This window comes from Phytophthora cinnamomi, assembly GCF_018691715.1.
Source record: "Phytophthora cinnamomi strain GKB4 chromosome Unknown Contig76, whole genome shotgun sequence".
NCBI lineage: Eukaryota > Oomycota > Peronosporomycetes > Peronosporales > Peronosporaceae > Phytophthora > Phytophthora cinnamomi.
The window spans coordinates 249,993-277,966 of NW_027151009.1; the positions used below are offsets into that span (position 1 = coordinate 249,993).

Below are 27,974 nucleotides of genomic sequence, written 5' to 3' on the forward strand. Positions count from 1 at the left end.
ACAAGCAGAAGCCACACAGCCTTGTCGATCCAGACTGTACTTACTCATCAGCTAACTTGAACCCGATGACGACACCTCAGTCTCGAAACATGGCATCTTGCGAAGGTTGGCCAAGGTATCCATTCCGGTCATACCCTTCAAGAATTCGCTGTTGGCAGTAAGCCAGTCGTCCTCCAGGATGCCCTCCGTGAACGTGCCGTATGTATCAGCGGGGTTGAACTGGTAAGCGCTTTCAGGGTTCAGGGACCACACGAAACCACCAGCCCAGCCGCTTTCCACAATCACTTCGATGCTGAGGTCGGTGCAGCGTTTGGTGGTGAGCTCTGGGTGCAGATCCTTGGAGTACAATCCACCGAATTCACCCAGCAGCAACGCGGACGAGTTGTCATCGCCCAAAAATCCAAACATATCGGCCATTGTGGCCTTGATACGTGCCTTGAGCGTACTGTCATCGATCTCCACGTAGTTAGCGATAGCACCGTTCGAACCCTGGGTTCCACCGTTGTAAAAGTAACTCTGTGGATATACAGCTAAAAAAAATCATGCACAAGCAGATGCATCCTTAGTTTTTCACACAACAAGCAAGACAAAGATCAGATCAAGCGACTTTCGTACCTGGTGTGTAGTAGTGTGGCGCATAGACCACCTTGTTGGCCGTACTGAACGTGAGCGGGTAGTCAGCCGCTTTCTGCAGCCCACCTCCGTACCAGTCGTAGTAGTCGTAGGCGGTACCGTCGATCGTGACGGTGTGGTCGGCGTTGACACCTTCCACGAAGCCGAGCCAGTTGGAGCAGCCGTCCAGCATGCGGTCGGCGATCTTCTTGGCTCCGGCGTGGAAGTCCGTGGCGGTTCCGTCGCCCCACGTCGCCTTGGACGGTTCGTTCTTGACATCGATGCCAATGATGTTCCAGTACCTCTCGCTGCAGAGGTTCTTGGTGAGCGTGTCCACGGCGGTCAGAAAGTCAGTTACCGTGATCGTGTCGCTGTACCATAGACTGCCGCTGTCGGTCGACGTGAGCGTGTGCATACTCAGCAGCACGCCGATGTTGCGGTACGCCAGCACCTTGACAATGCTCTTGATCAGCGCCATGTAGCTCGTCACGTTCACCGCTCGGTTCTCGGCCGTGTTGATGAGCGAAATCTCCGGCTTCTGGTTCGTGAGGATCCAGTTGATACACAGCGGCAGGCGGACGGCGTTGAACTTGTTATCTGCCAAAAAGGTGGCGATCTGGAAGGCGGTGGTGCCGTTCTCCGAGTTGTCCCAGAGTCCAAGTGGGATGGCTGTACCTGTCTCCATGCCGAACCAATTGATGCCCTTGATGTCCACGGGCACCTCCGTGCCGTTGGAGCTCACGGCCACGATGCGGCCGCCCTTGCTCTGGTAGTCCGGCAGCTCGCAGCCCATGTCCGGGTACGACTTGGGGTTGTCCACCACTCCGTCGTCTGAGACGAGGTCGGTGCCGCTGCCACTGGCGCCGCCCGAGATTTTTTCACTGTTGGCTTTGCGTTGCGAGTAGTCTGCGTCGCGAGTGTCGGCGGTGCTGTTGGCGTGCAAGGCGGAGAGGGTGATGGCGGCGGCAGCTCCGCCCACGATGAGCAGAAGCAGCAAAATACCCGGCCACCTCTGAAAAATAAAAGTTTAGGCTAGTGTTAAAAATCGCTGTACACTCGCGTTAGGTGAAAGAAGTTAAAGTTGCTGCAGACGTACCCGGTAGCGGCCTTTGTACTTTTGCTGCGTCTTCTCGAGGAAACCGGGGGTGGGTTCACTGACCGCTTCGATGTTGCGGTCCAGCAGCGAGCCGCGAGTGAACACGCCCGCGTTAGCACCTCCGTTGCCAGAGCCGCTCATGCGCCCGGCATTGGCGTCAGCACCCAAGGTGCTATAGCGGGTGCTGCCGTTGCCGTAGCCGCCCTGCACGCCGTAGGTCTGCGCCTCGCTGGGCTCGCGGAAGACCTCGCGCTGTTCGGGGACGTCCTCGCGGTTGAGCATGGCGCTATAATTGTAAGTGGGAGAGCTCGGCGCCTGGCTGGACGCCGCGGGCGACTCCACGAGGTTCTCCGCTTTAGGTTCACGTCTCATTGGCAACTGCCTTTGGCTTGAAGCAAATGCAAAAGTGGATGCAGGCGTGGCATTCTTCGTGCACGGCGGATCGTGTCCAGCATACTGGAATCAAGAGGAAACATGGTGCTTGAGACAGGGCGTCCCCGGGTTTAGCGCCGCTGAGATTTGCCTAGCAAAAATTGTGGAGACCGTTGAAAGCTGAGAGCAGGCGCAAGGTCGCTAACGAGAGGGTGTTGCTATATTTGTAGGCGATAGAAGCTAGGCGAATAGGGGATTTTTAGGCATCGGCCGAAAAAACGAAAAATCAAGTCCGGCGGTAGTCGACTAACGCGCTCGCTACGTTGCGAAGCGCCGAATCCTCTAGCTCGGACGCCAAAAATATAGCAACGATGGAGCTATCCGAAGCCGCCCGCGTGATAAAGGCACTAGCCGCCGACGATGGCGGTGATATCCGTATGATATCCTATCTCCTGAAGCGGGCGCTTCAGCCTGCCGGCGTGACAGTGTCCAACACCGCCGCATGTTCGTTTCTGCCATCGGTTCAGCGCCGGACCGATCTCAGATGGCGATGGCAATTTGCCATGTTGGCAACACTGTTGCGGCCACTAGCCTCGCCTGCTAAAATTTTCTCGGAGCTGAGCGATGGCAATATGGCATATCGCCATCGCTCAAGGTTATCGTCGTCGGTGGCGGTCGCCGATCCCGCCGGGCAGTTCTCCGTGTTCCAATCGATGGTATCGATTCGATACTTGTATCTCGCTGCACGACCTCATTCGAACACCAAATGGTGTGCTCACCTCTTCTTTCACATCCCCTGCCATATTTGCTGATTAAAATCGTACAAATGCACTAAAATACAGTCTCTTCCAATCCCATCAATAATCCCTTTCTAATAAGATCGATGAATCAATACGCATAACGGGGAGGATCACTGTAGTATAGAACATGCTTTATTTTTTAATAAAAGAAAACTAGGCGTACTTGCTGTACGAAGTTGTAGACGTGTATTGTGCTGTCATACATTTCGCGGAGGTGTCTACGTGCTTAACTTAACCGGTCCTCAAAAACTCTAGTCCGAGCCGGACGAGCCCGAGTCCGAGTCCTCCGTCTCAAAGCACGGCATCATGCGCAAATGCTCGAGGTCGTTCATCGCCTCCAGGCCCGCCAAAAACTCGCTGTTGGCTGTCAGCCAATCGTCCTCCAGCACACCTTCCGTGAAGGTGCCGTACGTATCGGCCGGGTTGTACTGGTAAGCACTCTCCGGGTTCAGAGACCACACGAACCCGCCGGACCAACCGTTCTCCACCATGAGTTCGATCGAGTAATCTGTGCAGCGCTTCGTCGTGAGCTCCGGCATCAGATCGGTCGCGTACAGACCGCCGAACTCGCCCAGGAGCAGTGCAGCCGACTTATTATCCGCGATAAAACCGAACATCTCGTCCATCGTGGCCGAAATTCGCGTCTTTAGTGACGAATTGGACAGCTCCACGTAGTCGTCCAACTCACCGTTATCACCACTCGTGCCTCCACCAAATAAGTACGTCTGTGGATACACAGCCTTTTTTGTTTTACACACAAGGAATTGTTAGTATCAAGCAGAAATGTATCATGCAGAAAGGATGTTCGTACCGGTGTGTAGTAGTGTGGCGCATACACCACCTTATTGTCCGTGGTAAACTCCACCGGATACTCGTTGGCCTTCTGCAGACCACTGCCATACCAATCGTAAAAACTGAAGTCGGTATCGTTGATAGTGAGCGTGTGCGACGCGTAGATGCCCTCAACGAAACCCATCCAGTTCGAGCAGCCCTTCAGCATGCGGTTGCCGATGGTTTGCGCGCCTTCGCGCCAGTCCGTGTCCTCACCGTCACCCCACGTGCCCTGGTACGGCTCATTCTTCAAATCGAGGCCGATGACATTCCAGTACTTGTTGCTACACAGGTCTCCCGTAAGTGTATCGACGGCGTCCAAGAAATCGCTCTGGGTGATGTTATCGTTGTACCAGAGACCACCACTCACCGTCGACGTAAGAGTGTGCAAACTGAGGAGCACGCCGATATTCCGGTAAGCCAGCGCCTTGATGAGACTCTTGAGGAGCGACATGTAGCTCGTGATGGAGATAGCCCGATTCTCGGCCGTGTTGATCAACGACGACTCGGGTGCCTGGTTCGTGAGGATCCAGTTGATACAAAGCGGCAGGCGGACCGCGTTGAACTTGTTCGTCTCCAAGAAGTACGCGATTTGGTACGCCGTGGTGCCGTTCTCGGAGTTGTCCCAGAGTCCAAGTGGGATAGCTGTACCTGTTTCCATGCCGAACCAATTGATACCCTTGATGTCCACCGCCACCTCTGTGCCGTTCGAAGCGACAGCGTAGATGTGTCCGTCCTTGCTCTGATAGTCCGGGAGTTCGCATCCCATGTCCGGGTACGACTTGGGGTTGTCCACTTCACCGTCGTCCGAAACCAGGTCGCTGCCGCTGCCACTGGCACCGCCAGTAATGGCGGAGGCGCCAGCCTTTCGTTTCTGATAAGCCTCTTCGCGGGCTGTACTGGAAGTGTGCGTGTGCATGGCAGCGAAGGTGATAGCCACCACGCCGCCAATGACGATCGCCAGAATCAACACCACACCTGGCCACCTCTGTAAGATTTTCAAACAACCCCACGGAACCATAAACCGGTTGTTAGACTCCACTGTAGGTATTCTTGACTAGCAAAACTAGTGGCATCGAGACGCACCCGGTAGCGACCGTTGTAGTGCTTCGTCTTGGCTGCAAACCCGGCACTTGTCGGTTCGCTCACGGCCTCGATGTTTCGCTCGAGCATCGACGGGCGGGCAAGTGCCACGGGGGCAGCGCCAGCCAGGCCGACTCCACTACCGCTGTTGTTGTTGTTGCCACTGGAGTACGAGAACGTCACTCGACCGGGCGAGTTGGCGTCCGCCTCCGTTGGGCGAATGCTGTACGAGTAGCCGCCTCTGTCGCTGATGGTCTGCGCTTGGGCCTCCGAGGGCTCACGGAAAATCTCGCGCGCTGAGGCCTGCGGGACGTAGTCCTGGTCCGGGATGTCGAGCGAGTCTCCGCGACTCAGCATCGCGTTGTAGTTGTGTGTCGGCGAGCCCAGCATCGCGCTGGCGCTGACGGGCGAGTCCACCGCTGCACCAGTGTCCCGTTGTGCTGCTGACATGGTGTGCTAGCTACGATTGTATTGTCCTCCGAGCCTGCGAACAGTGCGGTGCTCCGGCGGAGGGAAGTTCGAGAGTGAGCGAGTACATGTACTGTTCGCCGCCATTGCCGCCGCCCGAGCTTTGTGACGGGCGACCAGGAGGTCTTCGGTGTCATACGCACTGTTTGTCGCGGGTCAAGGCCGCTGGCAGACCAGCGACTTACAAAAACTAGCATATTTCTCGCAGCTTTGATCGGCAGGAATTGCACAGTGCGTACACTTCGATAGGTTTGGATCGCCGCGGATAAGACAAGAGCCGCACTCCCATCCGAATCCAGGCGTCCCCAATTTCAGCACGGCAGGGGAATCGCAAACGGCGGCTTGCTTCGAGGCGCACTGCGACAGGCTCGGAGGCAGAGCTGTCAGCGGTGCAGGCGAAAGTCTCGCTCCCGCAAATTGAGGTGCTCGAGGGCTTTCGTTGCAAAGTTGCAGCTATCTTGTGCATGTAGCCTGTGGTGCCGCTGCTCATGCCCGAGCAGCGTTCCTGTAGCCGAGGCGCCGGGGGCCGCTCGGACGGTCGTGCAGCTAGACCCCCCTAAGCAACTCAACGGAGCAACGTGGCTAAGCTTCTTCATTACTAGCACTGTGTGACGCCTAAGGAGCTCTTGCAGTCGGCGGCAGGTCTCCGCGATGAAGACGGCACTGCTTGAATTTTTCGAGGCTGGAACAGCACCTCGACGTTCTTGCCAATGATGCTCTTAGCGCCTTTGAGATCTCGGTCCATGTCCACCGCGGCAGAATGCGCGCTGGTACACCTCGCTCCCGCCGCCGAGATTCTCCTTGATGTAGCCGCCGTTGGAACCCGTCTTGGAGGGGTATTCCTCATTATGGTCTAGCCGTTTCACTTGTCGCCAAAGTGATCGGAAGCTGTCAGCGCCGCTGACTCAGCGGTAACGTCGTTGAAAGCATTGCAAGGTGAAAGCCCCAACGGTCCCGCAAATTGAGGGTTGCTCTCGTTGCGAGTTCCGGTACAGTAGTTGCAGCCGTAAATGCGCTTCCGAAGTGCTGCTGCTCGTGCGCGCGCAGCGTTCCTGTCGCCGATGCGGCACCTTCGCGGCGGGCGCTGGGGCGCCGTGCAGTTCACCAAGGCACAGGCAGGCAGCCTGCCTGTGCCTGAGGCAGGTGACTGCGGATCAGATATACTGTGACGGAGCGCGCTCTGACTCAGAGCCTCTGAGTCTGGCAGACTCCTGCGCCAAGGTCTGATTCCAGAGAGTGTGAACTGCACTGCACAGTACAGTGTGCAGTTCATGTCCGCGAGCAATGCGATTTCGGCGCTCGCGTCGACGCTTTGCGAGCGGTTTCGTCTGTCGCGTTGAGGGCGCCCTCGCTCCGAGGAAAACAAAGGACTGCGGCACTGGCAGCCTGCTCAGCAGTATGCTACCCCCACATCACCTACCACGCCTTCGCTGGAGACCCCAGCCTGGAGTCCAGGCGAGGCCGACTCGCAATCTGACAGTACAGTGCTCCTCATGTTGTGTGCATGTCTACACCGATCTTATTAGAAAGGAATTATTGATGGGGCTGGATGAGACTGTATGTTATTGTGGTTATACGATTGGGATCCTCAGATATGGCAGGGGATGCGAAAGAAGAGGTGCGCCTAACGGGCGAAGGCTGTACCATTTGTATTGGTACTGTACTGTAACAGTACAAGCGAGGGCTCACGTACGACGGTACCCTTTTTATGGAAAAAGTGGGACCTAAGGGAGATGGGCAACGTCCCGCACCTTCCCTTTTCCCTTTTCAAACCATCGGTCGCCACCAACCCATTCTCCATTCGGTGCGCGGAGCCACAACCGCAACGTTGGGCGCGATCTCCAGCCAGCCAGCCAGCTGCCTGGCAAAAGCTCACCCGCGGATCGCCATTCTCGATCTCGCCGCCATGGGCGTCGTGTGCCAGCCCATTGACCACCCCGAGCGCGAGGCCTCGCCCGAGTTGGCGCCCATCGCCGCCCTGCAGTCCTGGGACTGCAAGTTCCAGCCGTCCGCTTCAACGTGCGTGCGGACGCCACTGGCCTTAAACTTTGCGCGCTCCATGCTCACGCCTCTCTTGCATCTTCATCCTTGCAGACTCGCGGCGTGCCCACTGCTGTCACTTCAAGACCCCGTCGACACGGACTCCGACATGTGCTGGCTGCCGTCGAGCGGCAAGCGCCAGCAGCTCCAAGTCTCCGTCGTTCGCCATCAGCACCATTCGCAGACCCACAAGCGCTGGGCCAGTGTGGTCATCTCACCGCGTCGTGGCTTCAAGCGCCAACGGGTCTCAGCAGCAGACTGCAGGGCCACGAGCTGGGAGCACGAGCAGTCCGCTCGCGCCTCCGTGGGCTCGCCCAGGTCGCTGCAGTTCGCGCTGCCCGGCCTGTCGAGCCGCGACACGCTGCGCGTGCTGCATGCCATGCACGCCGTGCCCAGCGAGCTGCGCCACCTCAACGGCAGCGCCAGCCGCAGCCACCTGCGGCGACGCAGCAGGGTGCGGCAGGTCTTCGGCTGGCGCCATCTGCTGTGCCAGGAGGAGGATGACGAAGATTCGTCCAGCCGCGTCGTGTGGAAGAGCGCCAAGGCGCTCGAGGCCATGAGGATGCGGCCGCTGGCCCGCCAGATCTGGAAAGCGAGCACCGAAGCCGCCGCCGGCTTCGAGAACGAAGGCGCGGGGCAGGTGTTGTACACCGTCAACAGCATCGCGCGGGTGGTGCACTCCACGAGGCCGCAGTACGGCTCGCGCCGCCGCGCCCGCGACCAGGTCTGGCTCGAGTGCTACCTCGACGACGGGCTGCAGGTGTGCGTGGCGCGCAAGGAGCTGCGCCAGTTCAGCGAGTACTGCGCGCCGGAGACGTCAGCCACCGAGTGCCAGGGCTTCCTGGTGCGCCCCGTGTACACGCGGGCGATCAACGCGCGGCTGGCGGGCTGCTCGCTGCAATGTCTCCGAGCGGTCGACGCGCGCAATTGCGGCGCGCGATCCGCCCCCGCCCTGAAGCAACAGCTGATCGACGACCTCCCACGACTCACCCTACAGTGCGAAGAAGACTTCCTCTACGACCTGGTGCAGGCGCCACAGGTCCTGGACAGCGTCTTCGTCTAAGCGATTGATTGCATAACTTAACACCGAAGGAACCACTCTTCTCACCTAATATGGAGCTCGAATCTTGGGTAGAACAGCATCTTGACGTTAACGACGATGCAGTCTTGTCGCACGTCTGATAACCCTGTCATACCTCATAGATCGTCCTATGTGTTTAAAGAGGTAGTTTCCGTTGCAACCGTCAGTCATTACACTCATCAATGCGGCGCACAACCTTGGCGCTGCTACTGGCTGCGATGGCGGCGTCTCTCTCTGCGGCGGAAGAGTCCAAGCTGTCGGCGGAGCTGCAGCGCGCGATCCGCAGCGACACAGAGGTGCGCGTGGACGTCATGGTGCAGCTGGCATCGCCCGCACAGGCGCTGCAGGACTGCGCCGACGCGACGGATATGGGCCGCACCGAGCGCACCTCGTGCGTGGCCGAGTCGCTGCAGAGCTTCGCGGCGCAGACCCAGCAGCCAGTGAAGGATCTGCTGGCACGACACAGCGAGCTGTTCAGCGGCTCCACATTCTTGTGGATCAGCAACTCCGTCGCCGTGCAGGGCGCGCAGCGAGAGCTGCTGCTGGCTCTGGCACGGCTTGACGCAGTGGAGAAGATCGAAATGGAGCAGGTCTTCCAGACTCTAGCGGGGGATTTTAAGTAGGGCTGGTGCCACCGAATTGGTAAGCTCAACGGGTAACAAGCTACGTATTACTACATGACGATGGTACAGTATCTCATGATGAGATTCTCATCGCACGCACTGGCTAATGCTCAGCTGCTTGCCAACTGCATCCGCTTTGCATTGAATCTGGGTCGCAACTGCAAGGCGGATACTTTACCCCAAATTGGGGTAAAGTATCCGTCATTGAACGATAGGTGATTTGTACCATGAAACACAAGTTGTCGGCTCTAAACTTACCCAACATCCATGGATACCGTACCTGTACTCATCTTCCATTTTCCTCTAATTTGTCGCGGTTTTCTTACGTTTGTAGATCGCATAGTCCGCGTACTTCACGTGCTGTGGCGTTAGCATCGGGATGTAGAACGATCGGTACGGCGATTTGGAGCGTTCCGCATCGAGGAATGGCTCGGAATGCACGAGCTCCCACGTGGCTGGCTCCTCCCAAAACTTGGTCTCCTGCTGGCCGGGCAGGTTCAGGTCCACGACGTAGTCGCAGGTCTCGATGGGCACGTAGCGACTGGGCTCCTCTCGGTTCTGGTCGTTCATGGCGCTGGGGATGATGGACGTGCCGTTCTCGTGCTCCTCGAAAGGCTTCGGCAGCAAACCGGAGAACGACGACTTTACAAATTGCACCTTGGTGCTGCTAGACGGGATGAAGAAACTCGTCGGAAAGCGGTACCATTCCTTCAGAAGGCACAGGTTTACCGTTGGAGCTGCAGCGTTCGGGGAGTTGAGCAGCATACCAGTTTCAGGATTCGGCAGCACGTTGGCGTACAGGTGTTGGTACACACGAAGCGGAGCACTAAAGTTGACGACGTTGCTCACGACACGAGATACTGATAGCAGCGAGTAGACGCCAAGAGTACCCACCACAATCAGCTGCGTAAGTCCATTACCCACGCCACGAGCATGGCTGAAGAAACGCCCGATGCGATACACTACAGCACTCAGCGTGATCGCGGCAGCCAAACAAAACAGTGGATAGACCGGGGACAGGAATCGCTCCTCCTTGTGCGCTTGCGTGAACATGATCGCTACCCACACATACATGGGCAACAAGTAGGCCACCAACTGCAGCTTCCCAGTCTCGTAGTGGCTCGGCAGCACAAGCACAAAAAGCACCGCAGGAGCCGCTAACAGCGCCACCACGTTGAAGTTGAGCGCCAAATTCAGCAGGTAATAGCTCAGCGGTTCCGTCCCGTACAGCGTCGAGTCCGTCTCGTTGCTCAGCACATTATAAACCACGATGTTCCACGCCGGCAGCACCCAGCGCTGGTAGTAATGGAAGTTGACAACCAGCTCCACCGCCAGCACAGCGCCACCAATGCCTGCCCCGACTAGAATGCTCTTGACCAGTCCCCGAGTGTACAGCGTCTCGACTGCGAACGGGATAAAGAGAACGCCGACATAGGGCCAGCCACAGAGCACCGCCACCACGCCCCAGAACAGGGCGAGGTAGTGGTTCTTGTCCATCCAGGCGCTGGCGAACAGCATGACCAGCACCATGGTGAAGGTGCTGGGCAGGAACGCCGTGCTGGCGTGGAAGACGCCGGCATTGAACAGCAGAATCCACAGCAGGTAGCGCGCCGTGCGTCGTCCGAAGCGCCTGCTGGTCGACTGGTAGAACAGCGCCTCCGCGTAGGCCGAGAGCAGCGCCAGCGCCGCGCGCAGACCGTAGAACAGCAGCAGCTTCTGATCAGCCAGCAGACCGAGCGTGGAGCCGAACGCCGTGAGCTTGACCACCACGTAGTGGAGCAGCAGGTAGACGTAGGAGCGCAGCGCGTACACGGGGGAATACTCCCACGTCTGGAAGCCGAAGCGGTAGAGCAGGTAGTGCAGCGGCTCCCAGTAGTTGAACGTCTCGTCACAGTCCGCGATGGGGCTCAGCAGCGCCGACGCGGCGCGAGGCAGGACCAGCAGGGACAGCGCCGTCTCCAGCGAGGGCAGCCACAACTGTCGCTCGTCTAACTGCTCGCTGTGCACCTGCGCGGCGACGGCGGCCGACGCCTTCGCCTCCGACTTGGTGACGCGTCGAGCAGGCATCGGGATACCTTGGGAATGTGACGGGGTTATGTGTGTCGCACATAATTGTAGTGTGGAGCACACACTCTTTGTTAATGTGAAAAACAAGCTCATGGTAGTTACAGTCGTGCACCTCTAATTCGGCACCGGTATCAGCCTATAGCCTGCGAGATCTAATGATAACGCCCAACTGGCTGCTCCAGTACCTCTGCCCATCGCCTTCAGATGATTAACCTCAACGATTTTTTTCCCTCTTAAAGGAGGGATGACACTTTCAAGGATCTCGTTTCAAATCTTGGTGCGAATACCATCAATACAAAAGTTCAGTTTAATTTTCGCCGCAAAAGCCGTGACACGTCGACCATCCTCCTACGTCTAGTTAACTCTCTTTCAATTAGCCTGAAGGTCCAGTACCACGACAAGAAGGAAGACGCCGAGCTCGACATGTTCTCCAGCGGAATTGCATACACACCAGTGGAATCTTCTTTATGAAGTGGCTGTCTGAAGGCTAGCGTGATCTGTATACGAAGGCAATCCGTATTTGTTAGTGCCACAGGAATTGTGTCAAAGACTGGCATGGGTATCTACTGAGTTAATGTAATAAATCTCAGTGGTTCCATTGAAGCGGCTGTTTCTTGTCTCCTTGTGTACAGACAACGACGGATAAATCCGGGCGACACTAAAATCCGGGTGAGACAGATCCCCATTCGATCCCCATACAAAATCTAACCCCATTTTTATCCAATGAAATGCTTAAATGAATTATTTTAGAGCCAATCAGAAAGTTAAAGATAATGAGTGGTGTGAAGCTAAACTCCTTTGCCGACACAGTAATTTGAGGTCAGTTGCGCAATGAAGCGCGTCGAGCACGTGACGGCTACAGGGTACGGAGCGGCACAACTGGGCCAAGTGGCGGCCGGTGGTGGCCCCAGGCGGGCGGCCAGCACCCTCCCAAGGACGTGCTGACTAGAACCAAGTAGAGCAGCTGGTAGCGCGTGTAGGCGCCGCTCTGCAGGTCCGCCTCGAGGTTCCCCAGGAAGGCCATGCTCATAAGCCACCCAGTTCCCGTGTAGGACTAGAGCACGGACCAGCTGAAGCGCCTCCGTCTTGGGGACGTGGTGGGGGCATCTGGAGCATGCGGGGGGGGGAGCAGCGCCGAGGTGTGGGAGGTTGGGTGGTCAGCATGACACATATCCGGGTGTGAGGTTGCCACCGAACAGCTCACCATGCCAACCGCTTAGTGCTGGTGTCATGGGGCCACTAAAAACGAAGCTAAGAAATAGTGCTAAAGCTACTGGAGGCACGGCAAAGAAAACGCCTTCGTGCTATTCATGCCACTATTGCTGTGTGAGACGCCATACCAACAAAGGCGATAATTCGCAGCATCAAAACAATTCTAGGTACCCTACGGTAACTGTCTAAAAGACGGATTTTTGCTTTCCATACGGTTTCAACTTCGTTTCTGTACCATAGGTTAGTTTATCAACCAATCCAATCGCAGAATTTTTACTCCCCGGATTTTTGTGTCGGGAGCGGAGATTGCCCTATAGTATGGAGGATGTCATTCAGTGAGTCCGGATTTATCCGTCGTTGTCTGTAATTGGTGGCTTCGCAGCTTTGATATGGTCCACCCTGCCGAATTAGAGGTGCACGACTGTACATGTTGGAATGTTCATTGATATTGAGAAGGTTAAAAGTTCATGTCGAGGCAAAGGCGTCGACTATCAAATGCAGGCCCACCAATACATGTAGCTAGAGCTTCAGGGTAGGCTGGGAAGTGAACAGGAGATAGCTGTGCCTTACTCCTTCACGACGTAGTGCGTGCCCACGGACAAAGGGCTGTTGAGCGCAGCCAGAGCGATCTCCTTCGCCGCGCGGACGGCGTTGCGCAGACCGGCGGTCTCGCGCGTAACACGGCACTCCTGGTGGAGCTTGTCAGCCTTGACCTCCAGCAGCGCGAGCTTGTCGACGGCGCTGTCCATGCCGGCAGCCGTGCGGATCGGGCCCACGGCCTCCCACATGATGCGCTGGGTCGCCAGCATCACCTCCTCGATCTCGTTCGGGTACGGGTCGCGGAAGCCGTTTAGGTTGGCGAAGGGGTCGTCCTCCTTCTTGGCGCTGACTGAGTCGAGCGTCTTGCTGCGCTCCAGGAAGTCGTCCGCGGAGCTGCAGCCCCACACGAGTCCCTCCAGCAGCGAGGTCGAAGCGAGACGGTTAGCTCCGTGGAGACCGGTGCAGCTCACCTCGCCGGCGGCATACAGACCGGGGACCGTTGTGCGGCCCTGAAGGTCCACCTCGACACCACCACAGTGGTAGTGAGCAGCCGGAACCACAGGCATCGGCTCCTTGGTCATGTCGATGCCGCGGTCAAGGCAGTGCTTGTAGATGGTCGGGAAGCGGTTTTTGATCCAGTCCGAGTCTTCATGTGAGATGTCCAGGAACATGCAGGGCTCGTCCTGCTTCTCCATCTCCGCCAGAATGAGGCGGGCCACCACGTCACGCGGGGCCAACTCACCGTCCGGGTGGTAGTCCTTGGCGAAAGCACGGCCGCTCTTGTTGCGCAAAATGGCACCCTCACCACGCAGCGCCTCTGTAAGCAGGAAGCGACGCTCGTCGGGGATGTACAGCGTGGTCGGGTGGAACTGCACGTACTGCATGTTCTTGAGCTTGGCGCCGGCACGAGCAGCAAGAGCAATGCCCTCACCGCGGGCACCCTCCGGATTGGAGGTGTTCTTGTACACATCACCGACACCGCCAGTGGCCAGCAGCGTGAACGGCGCGCGGTAGTGCTCGACCTTGCCCTTGGTAGACACAGTGAGGGCACCCACACACTCGCCGGCGTCGTTGGTAACCAGCTCGAAGGCGGCACGACCAGTGAGCAGCACGATGTTTGGGTGGTCGCGCACCGCCTGCACCATGCTGGTGGAGATGGCACGGCCCGTGTGGTCAGCCTTGTACAGGATGCGCGCGCGGTTGTGCGACGCCTCCAAGGTCAGGGCAAGCTCGCCGTCATCCTTGCGGGTGAAAGGAACCTTGGCGACGTCCAGGAGCAGCTCCTCGACGCGTCCGGGGCCTTCAACCGCCAGTTTCTGTACAGCGACGTCGTCGCAGACGCCAGCACCAGCACGGTGGACGTCAGAGGACAGCAGGGCGGGCGTGTCGTCCTCGCTCTTGTAGATGATGCCGCCCTGGGCGTAGTATGTCGCGCAGTTGTTGGGGTCTTCGGCCGCGGCCAGCATCGTCACCTTGACGCCCTGGTTGGCCAGGCGCAGCGCGGCAGCATTGCCCGCCACGCCGCAGCCGAGGATCAGAGCCTTGCACTCGATCGTGTCGTACGTGGCGGTGGCCGACGACGCGCGACGCAGCAGGGAGCCGGCGGCATTGAGGTGGCGGCGAGGGACGGCGGGGTTGGCCTTGGCACAGGACTCGGGCGTGCTGAAGGGCGCAGTTGCACGGGCGAGCATCTCCAGTTGAGTCATGGTGAGTTGCAGTGGTACGGTGGTGGTGGTGGTTGTCTTGGTTTCGGTGGTTGAGATGGAAGGAGAGGTGGAGGTGGCGCGTCTAGTGGCTGGCGGTGTACACGGGGTACTTTTTGTTGAAAGTCCACGAGCTCTTCACGGACATCCAAGGCGGGCGATGGACGGGCGGAAGGTGTGGGCGGGCGGGAGGACACTTGGTGGCGGACTCGGTGTTCGAGCGGGGCGAGAGTGTCTTGACGCTGTTTCGGTGGTTGACGTGCGCGCTAGGGGGCAAATTCCGTAATGAACTGATCGCGATACCCCACGAATTCGTACATAGCGCGATCAGAGGGCGACGTCTTGACTTGGAGTTTGTATGCACATGTGACTGTCGCACGAGCAGATGGCTCTTGCTACCGTCTGTGATATAGTACGCGCAGTTGATCGGACTGACTTGGGCTCAGTATGGTCGGGGAGAGTGGCGCAAGGAGCCAGTGCGGTCTGCGAGTCGGAAATCCTGAGCATCGCGCTGAGGAAAGCTGCAGCGATTACTGTACCGAGTGATGGATGCTTTGACGGCAAGACGGGAGCGTGCTGTGCTTTTGGGCGGCCGAGCCGACAGGCTATGCGCGGCGCCGGCCTCTGCCACCTGCTGCTTGCGCCTGCAGCAGGACGTTACGACCGCGCTTTGACTCTTGCGCGTTTAGCACATGGCGAGCAATCAGACTGCGGTCACGCATGGAGCTCGCGAAGGAGCTGAATACATTTGATTCGTCAAAATTGCCTCCTGCTTTTTTACCAATCCCCGTCGATAGTCACGAAAGGGCGCGATCCGCGTCAAATGACACATCGATCTACTTACTATGCTGCTGCGCCTGACGCTCCTTGCCTCCCTCTGCGGGTGGCCTGCCGCCCCCGCCTCTGCTGCTGATGCTACTGCTGCTGCAGCTACCGAATCCGTTGTGCCGGACGTGATTGTGCCACTGGACATCGACGAGACCAGCATCGCCGCCGGCATCGAGCACTCCTGCGCGATCCGGACGCAGTCGTACCAAGACGTCGGCGGCCGCGTGGTCTGCTGGGGCGTAAACAACGGCGGCCAGAGCTCACCGCCACCCGGCGACTTCATACAGGTGAGCACCGGCCGCCTGCACTCGTGCGGGATCCGCATCGATGAGACGATCGAGTGCTGGGGCGTCGGCGCGCCCGTGACGAGGCCCGAGGGGCTGTTCGAGCAGGTCAGCAGCGGCGACTTCCACTCGTGCGGCATCATGAAGGACCAGACCATTCAGTGCTGGGGTGCGGTCATGCGCTTGCAAAGGCAGGAAAGCATTGGGGCATTTAAAAGACTGAGGGAATACTCCTGTTGTGTTGCAGGCACCGCGGCTGGCGGCATCTCCAATGCCCCAAGCGGGAAGTTCGTTCAGGTCAGCTGTGGCAAAGATTTCTCGTGCGCCATTGCGACGGACGGCACCGTAAAGTGCTGGGGCGAGAACGGACATGTACGGGGCGTGGTCCTCCCTTTCTGGTGTGTTACGAGCCATGCTTGCAGGATAACGCTTGTGGGCTTGATGGGTGCAGGGGCAGCTTGATGTGGAACCTACCACCCGCTTCCGACAGATATCCGCGTCGCCAGGGGACTTTGCCTGTGGGGTGACAAAGGACAACACGCTCTCGTGCTGGGGGGACAATCACCGCAACCAAGCCAGCCCGCCGACGGACGAAAAGTTCATTCTGGTGAGCACAAGTCGGCTTGCTGCATGCGGCGTGAAGGTGCGTTCGATTGGCCTATTTCTAAGAAACTATCGTCCTCGTAGAGTAGCAGTAGTAACTCGTGGAGCTCTCGTAATTTCATGATGATGCCAAAGATGGACAAGACAGTGACGTGCTGGGGTATGCGCTCCGGCGTGACGGCGGCACCAACTGATGTGCAATTCGACGAGCTAACGCTAGGCTGGAATCACGGTTGCGGTATCCGCTTTGAGGACGGTGGCGTACAGTGCTGGGGTGACCGCAGTAGCAATCGCTTGGAGATTCCCGATGCGCTCTTGTGACGGTAAGTCAACATAGTCGCGACTGTCAATCTTTGAAGGTATCATGTGAGGCATCACGGAAATGCTCGCTACGATTCGCGACTAGCACTCGACGACCGCGCTTGACCCCTGCTACAATGTCCGCTGCTTCCCTGGTATTTCTGCTGTTGTCGCTGTCGTTGTTAGTCACCGCGTTCTGCATCATTGCTGGCTTCTTCAACGGCTTTAGCAATCGACCAACTCGTTCTTTGGGCACAACATCTGCAGCCACCCGTTTAGATAGTTGTTTTCCTAAAAGTTGTTCAACCATCTCCATACACCGTCCCCCAGCATCCTTCTCCAACACTTCTCGTTGGTCAGTTAGTCGCCTTGGTGGAAATGCCTCGGTCTGTGCTGGTAATTTGATGCTATCTAAACGTCGTTGGGTGTGCTTCTTAGCAATTTGGCTGGCTACTGCACTGAGGTTTGAAGAATGCATCAACGCGTTTTTCGAGGTGGCAGATGACAGTAAATGCAGATTTCCCGTCGAACTGGACTGGTGCAGAATGAGAAGCGAAGAATTCACCTCGTATTCCATTGGTTTCACCACTTGCAACGATGCCCACGATGGCGTACCATCCGAAACCGCTGAGGTAGATGCACTGCGCTTCATCGCCGCTGCTTTCTCATGCTTTTCAGAGGAGCCCCTGATTCGTTCGACTAAAGTTGAAGATTTTTTTTTCTTTGGACAGCCACCGAACTGAGCTACTTGCTGTGTAGCACTCGCAGGTGCCGTGCTGACCCGGGGATCTCGTCGCACTCGAAATGGCAAGTTGAGTGCCTCCATAAGTGTTTGCTCGTTCTCGTAGATCAACTGTTGTACTACCTCTTGAGTAGATGGTTTCAGCTGCCGAATCACGGATTTCAGTCGCTGACTTGGCAAGGATAGCAAAATGGACTTGAAGCGTGCCGTCACAATAGTATACGGCAACGGGGTTCCCTTCAGCACTGAGAACGCTGCGAGACTCCCACCAGGTTTAATCATTTTCTCAATTAGCACTCTTGTTTTCGGCTTCTCGCTGTCAAAGATGTCTGTAGTTGTCTGCGCTATCGCCTCTATCTTTCGGGCAAGAAAACCACCGCACAAAACGAACGCTAGTTCGTGTGGTTGTTCACCTTGTGACCAGAGCTCGTCTCCGACAGCAAAAAACTTAAGGAGAAAAAGGTCGAAGAGGTTCTTCCAGGGAATTTCTTGAGCGATAGCTGTCAGGATAGGATTGCGGCAAAGTATGTCGTATTGCACCTGAAAGCTCTTGAAGCGGGCGTTAGCAACGGACGTTGGTAAATTAGATGCCGAGAAAGGTCGACCGGAGCTACGGGAGCTTGCACTTGCGGCGGCTGCTCCTGAAACGGGGCGAACATTGAGGCCTGGAACCCCAGTGCGTATTGCCACGGGTGTCGTCACGGGTCGCAATGTCATATCCTGTGCAAAATACGAATGCAAGAGTGCTTCAGGCAAGTTTGAAGCAGTTTATCATGGTATAAATAGGGAGACACATTTGAGGATTATCGTTGTGGTGTACAGGAGAGACTGACAAAAACAAAAGTGCAAACCAGTTGAGTGGGCTCGGTTATCTGTGTGTCAACACTAAATAAGGACCGTCTTCACTCCAGTAGTGGGCGGACCACTATTTGAGCTCCCAACAGCTAAGTCATTTGACTCAGATACAAATAGTGAAGCTAAATAATTAAGCTAAAATTTTAGCTTCACTATTTGTATCTGAGTCAGTTTCACTATTTGTGTCTGAGTCACCTCATCTAAACTACTTCGAAGTATATCTGTAGCAGGTCTGTAACCTTCATAATCTCAATTTTTATTTTCACTCACCTCTAACTTTTGAAACTACTTTTCAGTTGATAGCCTTCAAACTTTGTTCTTGAAGTTAAACGCGCGTGACCCCATTTATCCTATGGATGGGTAGTAAAGGTTATCATGTAATGAAGTCATGAAAAGGCCCATTAGCGCCCATTTCAAAACAAAGCGGTCGTTCGGACCGAAACCGCTAGGCCTGCGATTTTCCCATTAGTCTCCTGGCGATCAAGCCAAGAAATGCGCTTGAGAAAGTAGAGTAGGCGATAATGTATAAAACCAAGCTCGCGTGGAAAGCGAGGTATGAATTTACTAAATAGGTTGCTCCCTTAGCTGAGGGCACTGAAAATGTCAATGCGGCCGTAGCCGTATTGGTTGTTAGGGAAGTTTCGGTCTTGCGTGTTACCGCATGTGTAGCCCGTCGGGGTCGTGAGGGTCGTGGTCACGGAGCTGGACTGCAACAGGCCTTTGATTTTCTCGTAGGTTGTCCCTGGGTTCGCACTCAAGTAAAGCGCAATGGCACCTGCTACATGGGGGGATGCCATGCTAGATCCGGATTTGAAGCAGTAGGACGAGTCGTCCGTCCAGCAAGACGACAAGATCAACGCACCTGGAGCAGCCACGTCGGGCTTCCGGAGTCCACGCACTGTCGGACCTTTGCTACTGAAGGACGCCAGGACATCATTAATATCTGTTGCACCAACCGTGATAACGCTAGCAGAGTCGCCGGGCGATGCGATAGTACCGCAGTTGGGACCAGTGTTTCCTGCTGCCACAACAGGAATGATCCCGGCAGCCCGCCACGCGTTGATAACTCCATCGAACATTGTCAAGCCCTGACCTCCTCCCCAACTATTGTTCACGATATTTGGAGCTTTCGAGCAGTCCTTCGAAGCACCACTTGGTGTCGTGGGGCACAACATAAACTGGAAGCATGCCAGTAAATCGGAGCCGTAGCACCCCTGCGCTCGGCAGCCCTTGCATGCGATCCATGTAGCCCCCGGAGCAACTCCAAAGCCGAATTGGCCTGCCATAATGCCCATGACGTGCGTGCCATGCCCCGTAGAATCGTAGGGCGTGTTCCCTTTCGTTTCTGGATCATACCAGCCGTAGGTTTGGCGATAATTGCTAGTTAATGCCTCGTGAGTGCCACGCACACCAGTGTCAATCGAACCAATGATGACTCCCTGCCCGGTGTTACCTGTAGCCCACACATCTGGTGCGTTGATCTTACTCACACCCCACTGGGCCGCTGAAGTCGAACTTGACATGGACTGCGTCGATAACACTGGAGTGGAAGCCGGGAAGATCATCTCATGCTCCACCGACAGCACGCCGGGTATTTTTTCAAGCTGTTTCACGAGATCCGGCGTCGCCTGCTGCACGTAAACCTGGTTCGTGATCCAAAAGCTCTCCGATCCCGCGAACGAGTCGCTCACTTTCCCCAGCAGCTCGTGAACTCCGCGCTGCGACTCTTTTGCAAAGCCTTCGAGGCTGTCCTTCAGCGCCGACACGCGGTGGCCGCGCGAGCTGAATTTTTGCCCCTTGACCTTGGCTAGAATGTCGGTGCCGGTGGACTTCATCGTGACAATCACATTCGCGCGTTTGTGCTGCCGTTGCTGCGTCCGGGACTTGGTCGACTGGCCGAGATCCACACCACCTCTAACGGCTGTCGTCGTCGCAGCCATGCTGAATGCTGGAGCCTCCGTCAACAGCTCCGCGGCCACTAGAACCGCTGCAGCCAGCCATGAAAGCAGCCGAACCATGGACTTGGTTGCAAGTAGCTTGTTAATTGCCCAAATCGAAGTGCACTAACCACGCGGCGACCAGAAGCGTTTTCTCTCTGTGCCACAAGCATCGGCATCATGGCTGTTGCTGCTTCATCCGTGCCATCTCGAGGACGGTGCTCTATTCTTGGTGCTAAGGAAGTCACGCAGGCCACTGGAATTCAGGCGCCAGAATAAGCAGGGAACTCGCCATACAACCTGGAAACGCTGACCAGCTATGGGTGCATGCTTCAGACACACATATTTAGGATAATGAAGACACCTAGAAACAGCGAACAGTGGAGTCAAACTGTTATTAACAAGAATAAAACAAATGTACCGCTGTGTCGACTTCACGACACCCACGCGGTGAAGCTTGAGCTCGATTGAAGATTTCACACCGATGCTTCATTCGCACCTTTGTCCTCGAATCGAGACCATAAAGCTTGCATGTAATATCTATCTACACATACGTGTGCCACACGCTCACATCTGCCAGAACTCGTAGAAGGACTGCGCTTCGTCAACAGCAGCCTCCATCGCAGCTCGGTCGATCTTGTCCCTGATTGACTTGTATCTCTCGCTTCTTGGCGTTGCTGATGCGGTAGTCTTGGCTTGCCGTAGATTTGCGCGCTTCGCAGCAATGGATTCGTTTAGTCTCAGGTCTCCTCGATTTTTGATGTTGGAGAACGTCTTGGTTGCTGCGCGCTGTTCCTCCTGGGGCTCGTTGTGGTAAATTTGGGAATCAAAGAAGTCGCGCCATCCGCGTTCGTCTACAAAAGGCACTAATTATCAGACCACGAATCACTCGGATAATCTCAACGCAAGTGAGCTCACCGTTAAAGTCGGGCAGCTTGGCCAGCAGGAGCTCCGACCCAGAGTCCGAACCTGCGCTTCCATTGACTGTCTTTCTCTCTCGGAGTCCATCTCGATAGGCCCGTGCAGGTTCAATACCATCGTCCTCCAGACTCGCCCACATGCGTCGACTGGCTCCGTTTGGTGTCGTCGGCGTGCTAGGCATCTCCTGCTGGTGTAATCCATCGTTGCTCGTCTGCGAGTGGGTGCGCGAGCGACTGCGACACCTCTTCCTGTTCCTCGACCTCACGTAGGGCAGCAGCGAGTACACCAGCAGGGCCGCGGCCAGGGTCCCGCCCAGCATAGCAGCAGCCTGGCTTGCACTCGTCGAATCTGCAACGTCCTGCTCTGTTGCCTGGCATTGGAATGGCTCGGCGACTGCGAACGCGCCAACCTGAGGAGGACACATCTCCGCGGCGTCCGTGTCGTCCCGCGGGCTGGATGGCAGCGCCGGGACCTCCAAGTACATCGGGAAAGCTGCAGTTTGCGTGGCGTCCGGCGCTGCTGGCCTTAGCGAGAGGCGGTAGGCTGCAGGGACCAACGACTTAGTTCTCACGTGACGGTGACTGCTGCAGCATTGGCTGAAGACGTACTGTACTGCGCTCGGTTGAGCTGCGAGACGACGTGGACGTCCTGCAGCGTGAGCGGCTCCTCCCGCACGCGCTGCCAACTGCTAGAAGAGTCTGCACAACATTAACGTCAATATTCGGCCGGTTGGAGCTGCTGCGGGTGTGGACGTCGCACCTGCTGCGCGCTTGCTCTCGAGGCGGAGGCGCAGCTCGCCGGCGCCGTCCCGCGCCGCGAGCGGGTCGACTGTGAACGCCACCGCGGCGCTCGCCATGGCTGGATGGATGCTCGCAGCGGGAGGCGAGTTCCGAATGCCGACGATGTCACGCCGTTTCGAGCCGGACGACTGTCAATTTTTTTAGTTAGAGTTAAACTTAAAATTTAGGGTAAGCTTAGTCCAGAATGCAAAAGTCTGCCATACAGCCCGTGATTGCCAGCGGGGCGACGCTCCTACTGTTCGCGTGGGACGCCGGCTCGAACGCCGGATGCACTTTACGGCATCAAGACTTGCAACCAAGATGAAGGATGAAAGCTCACTATGTACAGACAAGGCCATAATGGCCGCCATTGACGCGTTGGTCCGACGTGGCTCGACGCTGCGCCGCACGGATGTGCACGATGTGCCTCCATGTTGAGCGTCAACTTGAGTGGCTCGCGGGAATTTGGAGTCCAACTTGGACAGCATGGCCACTTCCCACGTACGCGCGCGACTCCTTGTCATCACCACCCGCCATGAGACGTCAATTCCAGGAATTCGCCCGCAGAGCCGGGTCCCCATGCGCTCCTGACCATGCCAGCGCAGCCACATGTCCAGCTGGCCTTACATAGTAAAATACTGGGGTTGGACGCGGAATCTTTTCCAATGCATTTTGCAAAGATATCGATTGGCAGAAGCACAAAACATACGAAACGGCATATACACGGTATCCGGACCATGCATTCTAGCAGGCTACTCCGTTCATAGGAGTCGCACACCAGCCGCACACAAATCTACGGCAATCCATGCGTGCGTGGCTTCCAGCGAAGGGTCTGTGTGGAAAGTCATACATCAAATTGAAGCCGCGCCGCCTATCATTCCCCATTCCGCCGCCTCCAGCGCAACGCCTTCCTCATCGCCGCCATGCACCACTCCCGCCAGCCAGTCCGCGCCGTATCCAGCGGTGTGCGCGCCCGCGCCCGGAAGTACAACACCCCCAACGGCAGCAGCTACACGACCGTCGACGTGGCCGCCAGTACCTCCGCCGCCGAAGTCCCTGCGTCAGCGGAGCCCACGCCCATGTACGAGCCGTCGTGGCGCCGCACGGGCCGCAGCTCCATGGCCGCCGACGTGCGCATCCCGAGCTTCCTCATCCCGTGCTCAGCCAGCCAGCTCATGGACGCGCGCTACAAGTCGCGCACGTTCTCGCGCGCCTCGTCGGATGCCGCCAAGGCCATCAGCCCCGCGGCCTGAGCGCCTGTGTCTCGCAGCCAGCAATATCTCTAACCTCCGTAGTGCCGTGACCTCCCTCCCAACGTGTGTCGACGTCGAACCAAACAACTGTACACAATACTTTAACTGCACAATGCCATACTGTACCTGCTACATAGTCTTGTAAAGCGAGTTGATTTCGCCTCAACTGCGGAGGGGGATATTGCACACCAGCGCCGTGAACGATTTCCACCACAAGCTCGCGAGCCGAAGACGTTCCTTCTACGAGTAAATTACATTATTACACGGTCCTTGAGGTGATTCAACTGAAGCGCAAAGAAAGTGAGTCACTCGTTCCGAGGCAATTTTTCGCCAGTCAACTTGAAGGTCAAGTGGTACCGGTATCAGGCAGCACCGCCGAAGCCAGCATCGCCCACTTCGAACGGCAGCGCTCAGAGCGCGAGGGCATTTCCCCCAGCCGCTATCTTGGTGGAGGGCGATTGTCCCGCGTCCTCGCTATTTCCAGCCCCAAGTCCAGTCTGGGTGTTCGTGCCAGGGAGAGAGCAAGCAGGCGAGGGAGGGGGGTCTAGGTCTCCACTGCGCAAATATATCGGCCGAGGACTGCGCGGAGGAACCAAGTGGGGAGGAGCGCATCAGGGCAGATATTTTTGGTGGCACGCTGGCGCTGGCACCGGCAGGCATTGGACGTCTGCTGACCAGTCTGAGTAGTGCCTTGCGAGTCAAGAAGGAACACGAACGGCAACGACAGCGACTGCCGGTGAACACCAGCGATTTACTCGGCGGCAGTAGTCACTGAAGCCACAGAGCGGCGAGGACAATGGACGAGCTGCACGATGCCATCCAGGACGCGCAGTACATCGGCGCCGTGACCAACTCGCAGCGCGGCCCGAGCGCGGCGTTCTACAACCCGTCGGCCAACGAGCTGACGCAGTTCGTGGACCGCCAGGAGCGCGCGCTTGGCGCCGACTGGCTCGGCCTCGAGAGCCTGCTGGATATGCCCCTGGGCTTCTACTTCTTCCGGCGGTTCTGCGAGGCGGAGCAGCACGGCAGCCGCAAGTTGGACTTCTTGGTCGAGGTGACCAAGTACCGCACGCTGCAGACCCCCGAGCAGCGCACTATCAAGGGCAGGGAGATCTGGGACCTCTTCTTTGGAAACGCCACTCCAGGTGGCGACGCAAACGCCACGACGCGAGAAGGCGGCGTCACGGTTTGGTCGCCTGTAACGAGAGGCGAAGCGCGGCTTCACCAACCTACGCCAATCTCCCCTGCGACGGCTCCGTCCTCCTCCCCTGGAACGGAATATTCGTCTTCGATTGGTATGCCAGGCTCGACAGGAACTTCACCAGGAACCAGCACCAACGTAAACCATAGTCCGCCTGTGGGGCGTCCCAACCCAACGCGAATGTCGCTCGGATGTCTCGAGGAACTGAATGTGGCGTCCATGACCACGAATGGGATTGTGTTCTGGCGGAAAAACGAGTCCTCGGTGACAAGGGCCGATGTACGCAGCATTTTCAGTAGTGTATCCACGGAAGCGAATACTCTTGGAGTTGGTGGCGAGGTGGTTCAGCGGCTGAGCGCGATTTTCAAGCGGAAACAACCCCAGGCAAGTGCGGAATCGGAACGCGGAGACTCGATGAATTGCTTACGAGATGGTAGCCCAACCAGCCCCGCAAGCCCCACCTCTAGCACCGTGTCTACCAGCGAGCTGAACGACCTGGGGATGGAGAACCGATCGGATAGCTCGGTTTCGAAGACCATCAGCCAGAAACGTTTAAGTCTGGATACGAAAGCGTGCGCATTGACGCTATTTGACGAGCTGGAGGCTTGCGTGCTGTGCAGTCTGGAGCAGTACCACCTGAAAGACTTTCGCTCATCCGCATTTCATAAGCGGTTAATCGCGTTCTTGTTCCTGCAAAAGCGACGTGTGAGTGAAGACGATTTTACGGTACTCCGGGTACTTGGTCGCGGTGGTTTTGGCATGGTGAATGGTTGCATCAAGCGGACGTCGGCATCGCTGTATGCTATGAAAGTGATGAACAAGAAAATGATCAAGAAGAAGCATGCCGAAAAGCTCTGCCTGGCCGAGCGGAAAATTCTAGCGATGATCTCGTCGCCGTTTGTTGTGTGCTTGAAGTACTCTTTCCAGACACCTGAAGAACTATTTCTCGTTCTTGACTTGCGCACGGGTGGAGATCTTTCGTTCCATCTCAATCGGGCCAGGTTTTCCGAGACGCAAGTGCGCTTCTGGGCTGCACAAATCCTGCTGGGCATTCAGCACTTGCACGATAAAAATATTGTATATCGGGACCTAAAGCCTGAGAATATTCTGCTGGACGAGAAGGGCAACTGCAGTATTTCGGACCTTGGCTTGGCGGTTGAGGTGACGCCGACCTTAACAGGGCGGTGCGGAACTCGAGGGTATTGGGCCCCTGAAATGCTTCTGCGCGACGAAAGTGGGAATCGGTTGGTATACGACCAAACAGTAGATTGGTGGAGCTATGGGTGCTTGGTGTATGAACTCCTGTACGGAAAGTGCCCGTTCCGGACATCTAAGGCTAAGGCTCTGCACGAAGACAAACAACAGGCATATGACAAGGCCACGCTAGAGCTCACGCCAGCGTACGACCCCAAGTACTTTTCTCCAGAAGCAGCGGAGCTCATCCAGCGTAAGTTTGCTGCGGCGTAATGTTCGGTAGCGTCTCAACTAGTTCCTCACACTCTTTTTGTCGATATTTCGTATGTGCAGAGTTGCTGAATCGAGACCCCAAGAAACGACTCGGAGCGAAAGGTGCAGAGGAAGTCAAGCGGATGCGATTCTTCTCCTCCATCGACTGGGCGCAGATGGAACTGATGCAGGTCTCGCCGCCGTTCGTGCCCGATAACGAGATCAATGCGGCGTCACAAGCAGACATCGGCTCCTTCGACATTTCGGTTGTGAAGGGCATCAAGCTGTCGGAGCAGGAGCAGGCTGCATACAGCGGCTGGGACTACGTTTGCCCCGAGACATTCCAGCGCGAAGCAGTTGAGTACCTCGTGTGGGAGGTCAAGCACGGCCCCTGCACGATCGGGGCCAACAACAACTCGTGCTGCTCAATTTTATAAGCTTCTGCCTAGCAGAAGCCACCTTGATCACGAGTAGTATGAGAGACGCACGGGTATTTGTACAACTAGAAAAACAGCGCTGCAGCAAAACAAATGGTTTTACCTTCAACGTTGCCCAGGTACCTTCACACGTGGACATTTTCCCGGCGATCCGACGTGGTGCAGGCATATCCCTTTCGTTTCCGATCCCCGTCTATTATTATGTTTTAACTTCAACTTTGCAGAGCACAGCCAATTCCCCACCCGGTGTCGTCACCTCTTCAGATCCATACAGCGATTACCTGCAAGACAGCATTAGATCGCCGAACTTCAGAAGCGGGGCTCGAGTGATCCTCTGACGTTGATTCAACCCCATTCAGCACCTTTCGCCGCCGCCCGCACACGCTCCACCGGATCATGTTCTCCAAGCCTCTGCAGCGCGCCGCCGCGGCCTCCACCTCCGTGCTCAAGCACGCGTACGTGTCTCCTGCGTCTCACCTACATTGTCCGGCTTTCCCGGCCTCAAAATATGAGCAATTGCCCGCGCTAACGCGACTTTCGTGCTGTGGCTCTGCAGACGCTCGCAATCGCGCAACTTCGGCTTCCTGTCCACGCTGCCGGAGGAGCACTCGATGCTGCGCGACATGTGCGTGCAGTACGCGGCCAAGAACCTCAAGCCCATCGCCGGAGACGTCGACAAGGAGCACAGGTTCCCCGCCCAGCAGGTCAAGGAGCTGGGCGAGATGGGGCTCATGGGCGTCGCCATCGACGAGCAGTACGGCGGCGCGGGCCTGGACTACCTGGCCTACGCCATCGCCATGGAGGAGATCAGTCGGGGCTGCGCGACTGCGGGCGTCATCATGTCCGTCAACAACGTGAGTCGCCCCAGCATTTTAGTAGCTTGTGGAGGAGGAAGGGAGAAGCTGACGGGGTTTGGTGCTTGGTGTTGCTGCAGTCGCTGTACTGCGCGCCGCTGGAGAAGTTCGGCACGCCCGAGCAGAAGGAGAAGCACCTCACGCCCTTCGCCAGCGGAGAGAAGCTGGGCTGCTTCGGACTCAGTGAGCCTGGCAATGGCAGTGACGCTGGAGCCGCCTCGACCACGGCCCGCGTTACGGACAAGGGCTACGTGCTGAACGGCACCAAGGCGTGGATCACCAACGCCCACGACGCCGACCAGGCTATTGTGTTCGCCACGACGGACAAGTCCCTCAAGCACAAGGGTATCAGCGCCTTCCTCGTGCCGACCGACGCTCCGGGCTTCTCACTGGGCAAGAAGGAGGACAAGCTCGGCATTCGCGGCTCCAGCACGGGCAACCTCATCTTCGAGGACGTCGAGATCCCGAAGGAGAACCTGATCGGCAAGGAGGGCGACGGATTCAAGATCGCGATGATCACGCTGGACTCGGGGCGCATTGGCATTGCGTCGCAGGCGCTGGGCATTGCCCAGGCGTCGTTCGACTGCGCTATCGCGTACGCGCAGACCCGCAAGACGTTCGGCGTGCCTCTGGCCAAGAACCCCATCATCCAGACGAAGCTGTCCACGATGGCCACGGAGATCGAGGCCGCGCGTCTGTTGACGTGGAAGGCTGCCGCGGAGAAGGACGCCGGCCGACCGTTTACCAAGCTGGCGGCGATGGCGAAGCTCAAGGCCTCGGAGGCTGCCACGATGTGCTCACACCAGGCCATCCAGGTGCTCGGCGGCATGGGCTACGTGTCGGAGATGCCTGCGGAGCGCCACTACCGCGACGCGCGCATCACGGAGATCTACGAAGGCACGTCCGAGATCATGCACCTGGTCATCGGCGGCGCGCTCAACAAGGAGTTCAACGAGACCAACTAACTAAACGGCTGCGAGCAGCCAGCAGCTCTAGCTAGCGAAGT

At 57.1% G+C, this 27,974-nt stretch overlaps 13 protein-coding genes across 13 annotated transcripts; 6 read left to right on the forward strand and 7 right to left on the reverse strand.

Annotated features, from left to right (window-relative positions):
* Positions 1 to 51: 51 nt before the first annotated feature.
* On the reverse strand, positions 52 to 1,990 carry IUM83_17857 (cell 5A endo-1,4-betaglucanase; the record flags this gene model as incomplete). The annotated part of the gene is made up of 3 exons (XM_067942825.1): positions 52 to 530; positions 616 to 1,624; positions 1,709 to 1,990. 3 exons carry the CDS (start codon positions 1,988 to 1,990, stop codon positions 52 to 54), a joined length of 1,770 nt encoding a protein of 589 aa, XP_067785767.1.
* Positions 1,991 to 3,131: 1,141 nt separating this feature from the next.
* On the reverse strand, positions 3,132 to 5,244 carry IUM83_17858 (cell 5A endo-1,4-betaglucanase; the record flags this gene model as incomplete). Its single annotated transcript, XM_067942826.1, has 3 exons — positions 3,132 to 3,620; positions 3,692 to 4,699; positions 4,798 to 5,244. 3 exons carry the CDS (start codon positions 5,242 to 5,244, stop codon positions 3,132 to 3,134), a joined length of 1,944 nt encoding a protein of 647 aa, XP_067785774.1.
* A 1,924-nt stretch (positions 5,245 to 7,168) lies between these two features.
* On the forward strand, positions 7,169 to 8,365 carry IUM83_17859 (uncharacterized protein; the record flags this gene model as incomplete). Its single annotated transcript, XM_067942827.1, has 2 exons — positions 7,169 to 7,281; positions 7,357 to 8,365. 2 exons carry the CDS (start codon positions 7,169 to 7,171, stop codon positions 8,363 to 8,365), a joined length of 1,122 nt encoding a protein of 373 aa, XP_067785773.1.
* Positions 8,366 to 8,601: 236 nt separating this feature from the next.
* Positions 8,602 to 9,006, forward strand: IUM83_17860 (Serine protease family S08A; the record flags this gene model as incomplete). Its single annotated transcript, XM_067942828.1, has 1 exon — positions 8,602 to 9,006. One exon carries the CDS (start codon positions 8,602 to 8,604, stop codon positions 9,004 to 9,006), a length of 405 nt encoding a protein of 134 aa, XP_067785712.1.
* A 303-nt stretch (positions 9,007 to 9,309) lies between these two features.
* Positions 9,310 to 11,073, reverse strand: IUM83_17861 (putative alpha mannosyltransferase; the record flags this gene model as incomplete). The annotated part of the gene is made up of 1 exon (XM_067942829.1): positions 9,310 to 11,073. One exon carries the CDS (start codon positions 11,071 to 11,073, stop codon positions 9,310 to 9,312), a length of 1,764 nt encoding a protein of 587 aa, XP_067785713.1.
* A 1,778-nt stretch (positions 11,074 to 12,851) lies between these two features.
* IUM83_17862 (L-aspartate oxidase) lies at positions 12,852 to 14,531 on the reverse strand (the record flags this gene model as incomplete). Its single annotated transcript, XM_067942830.1, has 1 exon — positions 12,852 to 14,531. One exon carries the CDS (start codon positions 14,529 to 14,531, stop codon positions 12,852 to 12,854), a length of 1,680 nt encoding a protein of 559 aa, XP_067785714.1.
* An 842-nt stretch (positions 14,532 to 15,373) lies between these two features.
* On the forward strand, positions 15,374 to 16,564 carry IUM83_17863 (Regulator of chromosome condensation 1/beta-lactamase-inhibitor protein II; the record flags this gene model as incomplete). The annotated part of the gene is made up of 4 exons (XM_067942831.1): positions 15,374 to 15,809; positions 15,888 to 16,012; positions 16,092 to 16,247; positions 16,379 to 16,564. 4 exons carry the CDS (start codon positions 15,374 to 15,376, stop codon positions 16,562 to 16,564), a joined length of 903 nt encoding a protein of 300 aa, XP_067785793.1.
* A 2,157-nt stretch (positions 16,565 to 18,721) lies between these two features.
* IUM83_17864 (subtilisin serine protease) lies at positions 18,722 to 20,080 on the reverse strand (the record flags this gene model as incomplete). Its single annotated transcript, XM_067942832.1, has 1 exon — positions 18,722 to 20,080. One exon carries the CDS (start codon positions 20,078 to 20,080, stop codon positions 18,722 to 18,724), a length of 1,359 nt encoding a protein of 452 aa, XP_067785715.1.
* A 564-nt stretch (positions 20,081 to 20,644) lies between these two features.
* Positions 20,645 to 21,854, reverse strand: IUM83_17865 (uncharacterized protein; the record flags this gene model as incomplete). The annotated part of the gene is made up of 4 exons (XM_067942833.1): positions 20,645 to 20,931; positions 20,996 to 21,541; positions 21,607 to 21,696; positions 21,758 to 21,854. 4 exons carry the CDS (start codon positions 21,852 to 21,854, stop codon positions 20,645 to 20,647), a joined length of 1,020 nt encoding a protein of 339 aa, XP_067785716.1.
* A 49-nt stretch (positions 21,855 to 21,903) lies between these two features.
* IUM83_17866 (uncharacterized protein) lies at positions 21,904 to 22,516 on the reverse strand (the record flags this gene model as incomplete). The annotated part of the gene is made up of 4 exons (XM_067942834.1): positions 21,904 to 21,926; positions 22,118 to 22,293; positions 22,370 to 22,434; positions 22,514 to 22,516. 4 exons carry the CDS (start codon positions 22,514 to 22,516, stop codon positions 21,904 to 21,906), a joined length of 267 nt encoding a protein of 88 aa, XP_067785717.1.
* A 184-nt stretch (positions 22,517 to 22,700) lies between these two features.
* IUM83_17867 (uncharacterized protein) lies at positions 22,701 to 23,030 on the forward strand (the record flags this gene model as incomplete). The annotated part of the gene is made up of 1 exon (XM_067942835.1): positions 22,701 to 23,030. The coding sequence occupies one exon, from the start codon at positions 22,701 to 22,703 to the stop codon at positions 23,028 to 23,030; it is 330 nt and encodes a 109-aa protein (XP_067785718.1).
* A 796-nt stretch (positions 23,031 to 23,826) lies between these two features.
* IUM83_17868 (AGC/GRK/BARK protein kinase) lies at positions 23,827 to 26,114 on the forward strand (the record flags this gene model as incomplete). The annotated part of the gene is made up of 3 exons (XM_067942836.1): positions 23,827 to 24,221; positions 24,852 to 25,678; positions 25,759 to 26,114. The coding sequence occupies 3 exons, from the start codon at positions 23,827 to 23,829 to the stop codon at positions 26,112 to 26,114; spliced, it is 1,578 nt and encodes a 525-aa protein (XP_067785741.1).
* A 396-nt stretch (positions 26,115 to 26,510) lies between these two features.
* IUM83_17869 (Short-chain specific acyl-CoA dehydrogenase, mitochondrial precursor) lies at positions 26,511 to 27,933 on the forward strand (the record flags this gene model as incomplete). The annotated part of the gene is made up of 3 exons (XM_067942837.1): positions 26,511 to 26,569; positions 26,671 to 26,968; positions 27,049 to 27,933. 3 exons carry the CDS (start codon positions 26,511 to 26,513, stop codon positions 27,931 to 27,933), a joined length of 1,242 nt encoding a protein of 413 aa, XP_067785743.1.
* Positions 27,934 to 27,974: the final 41 nt, after the last annotated feature.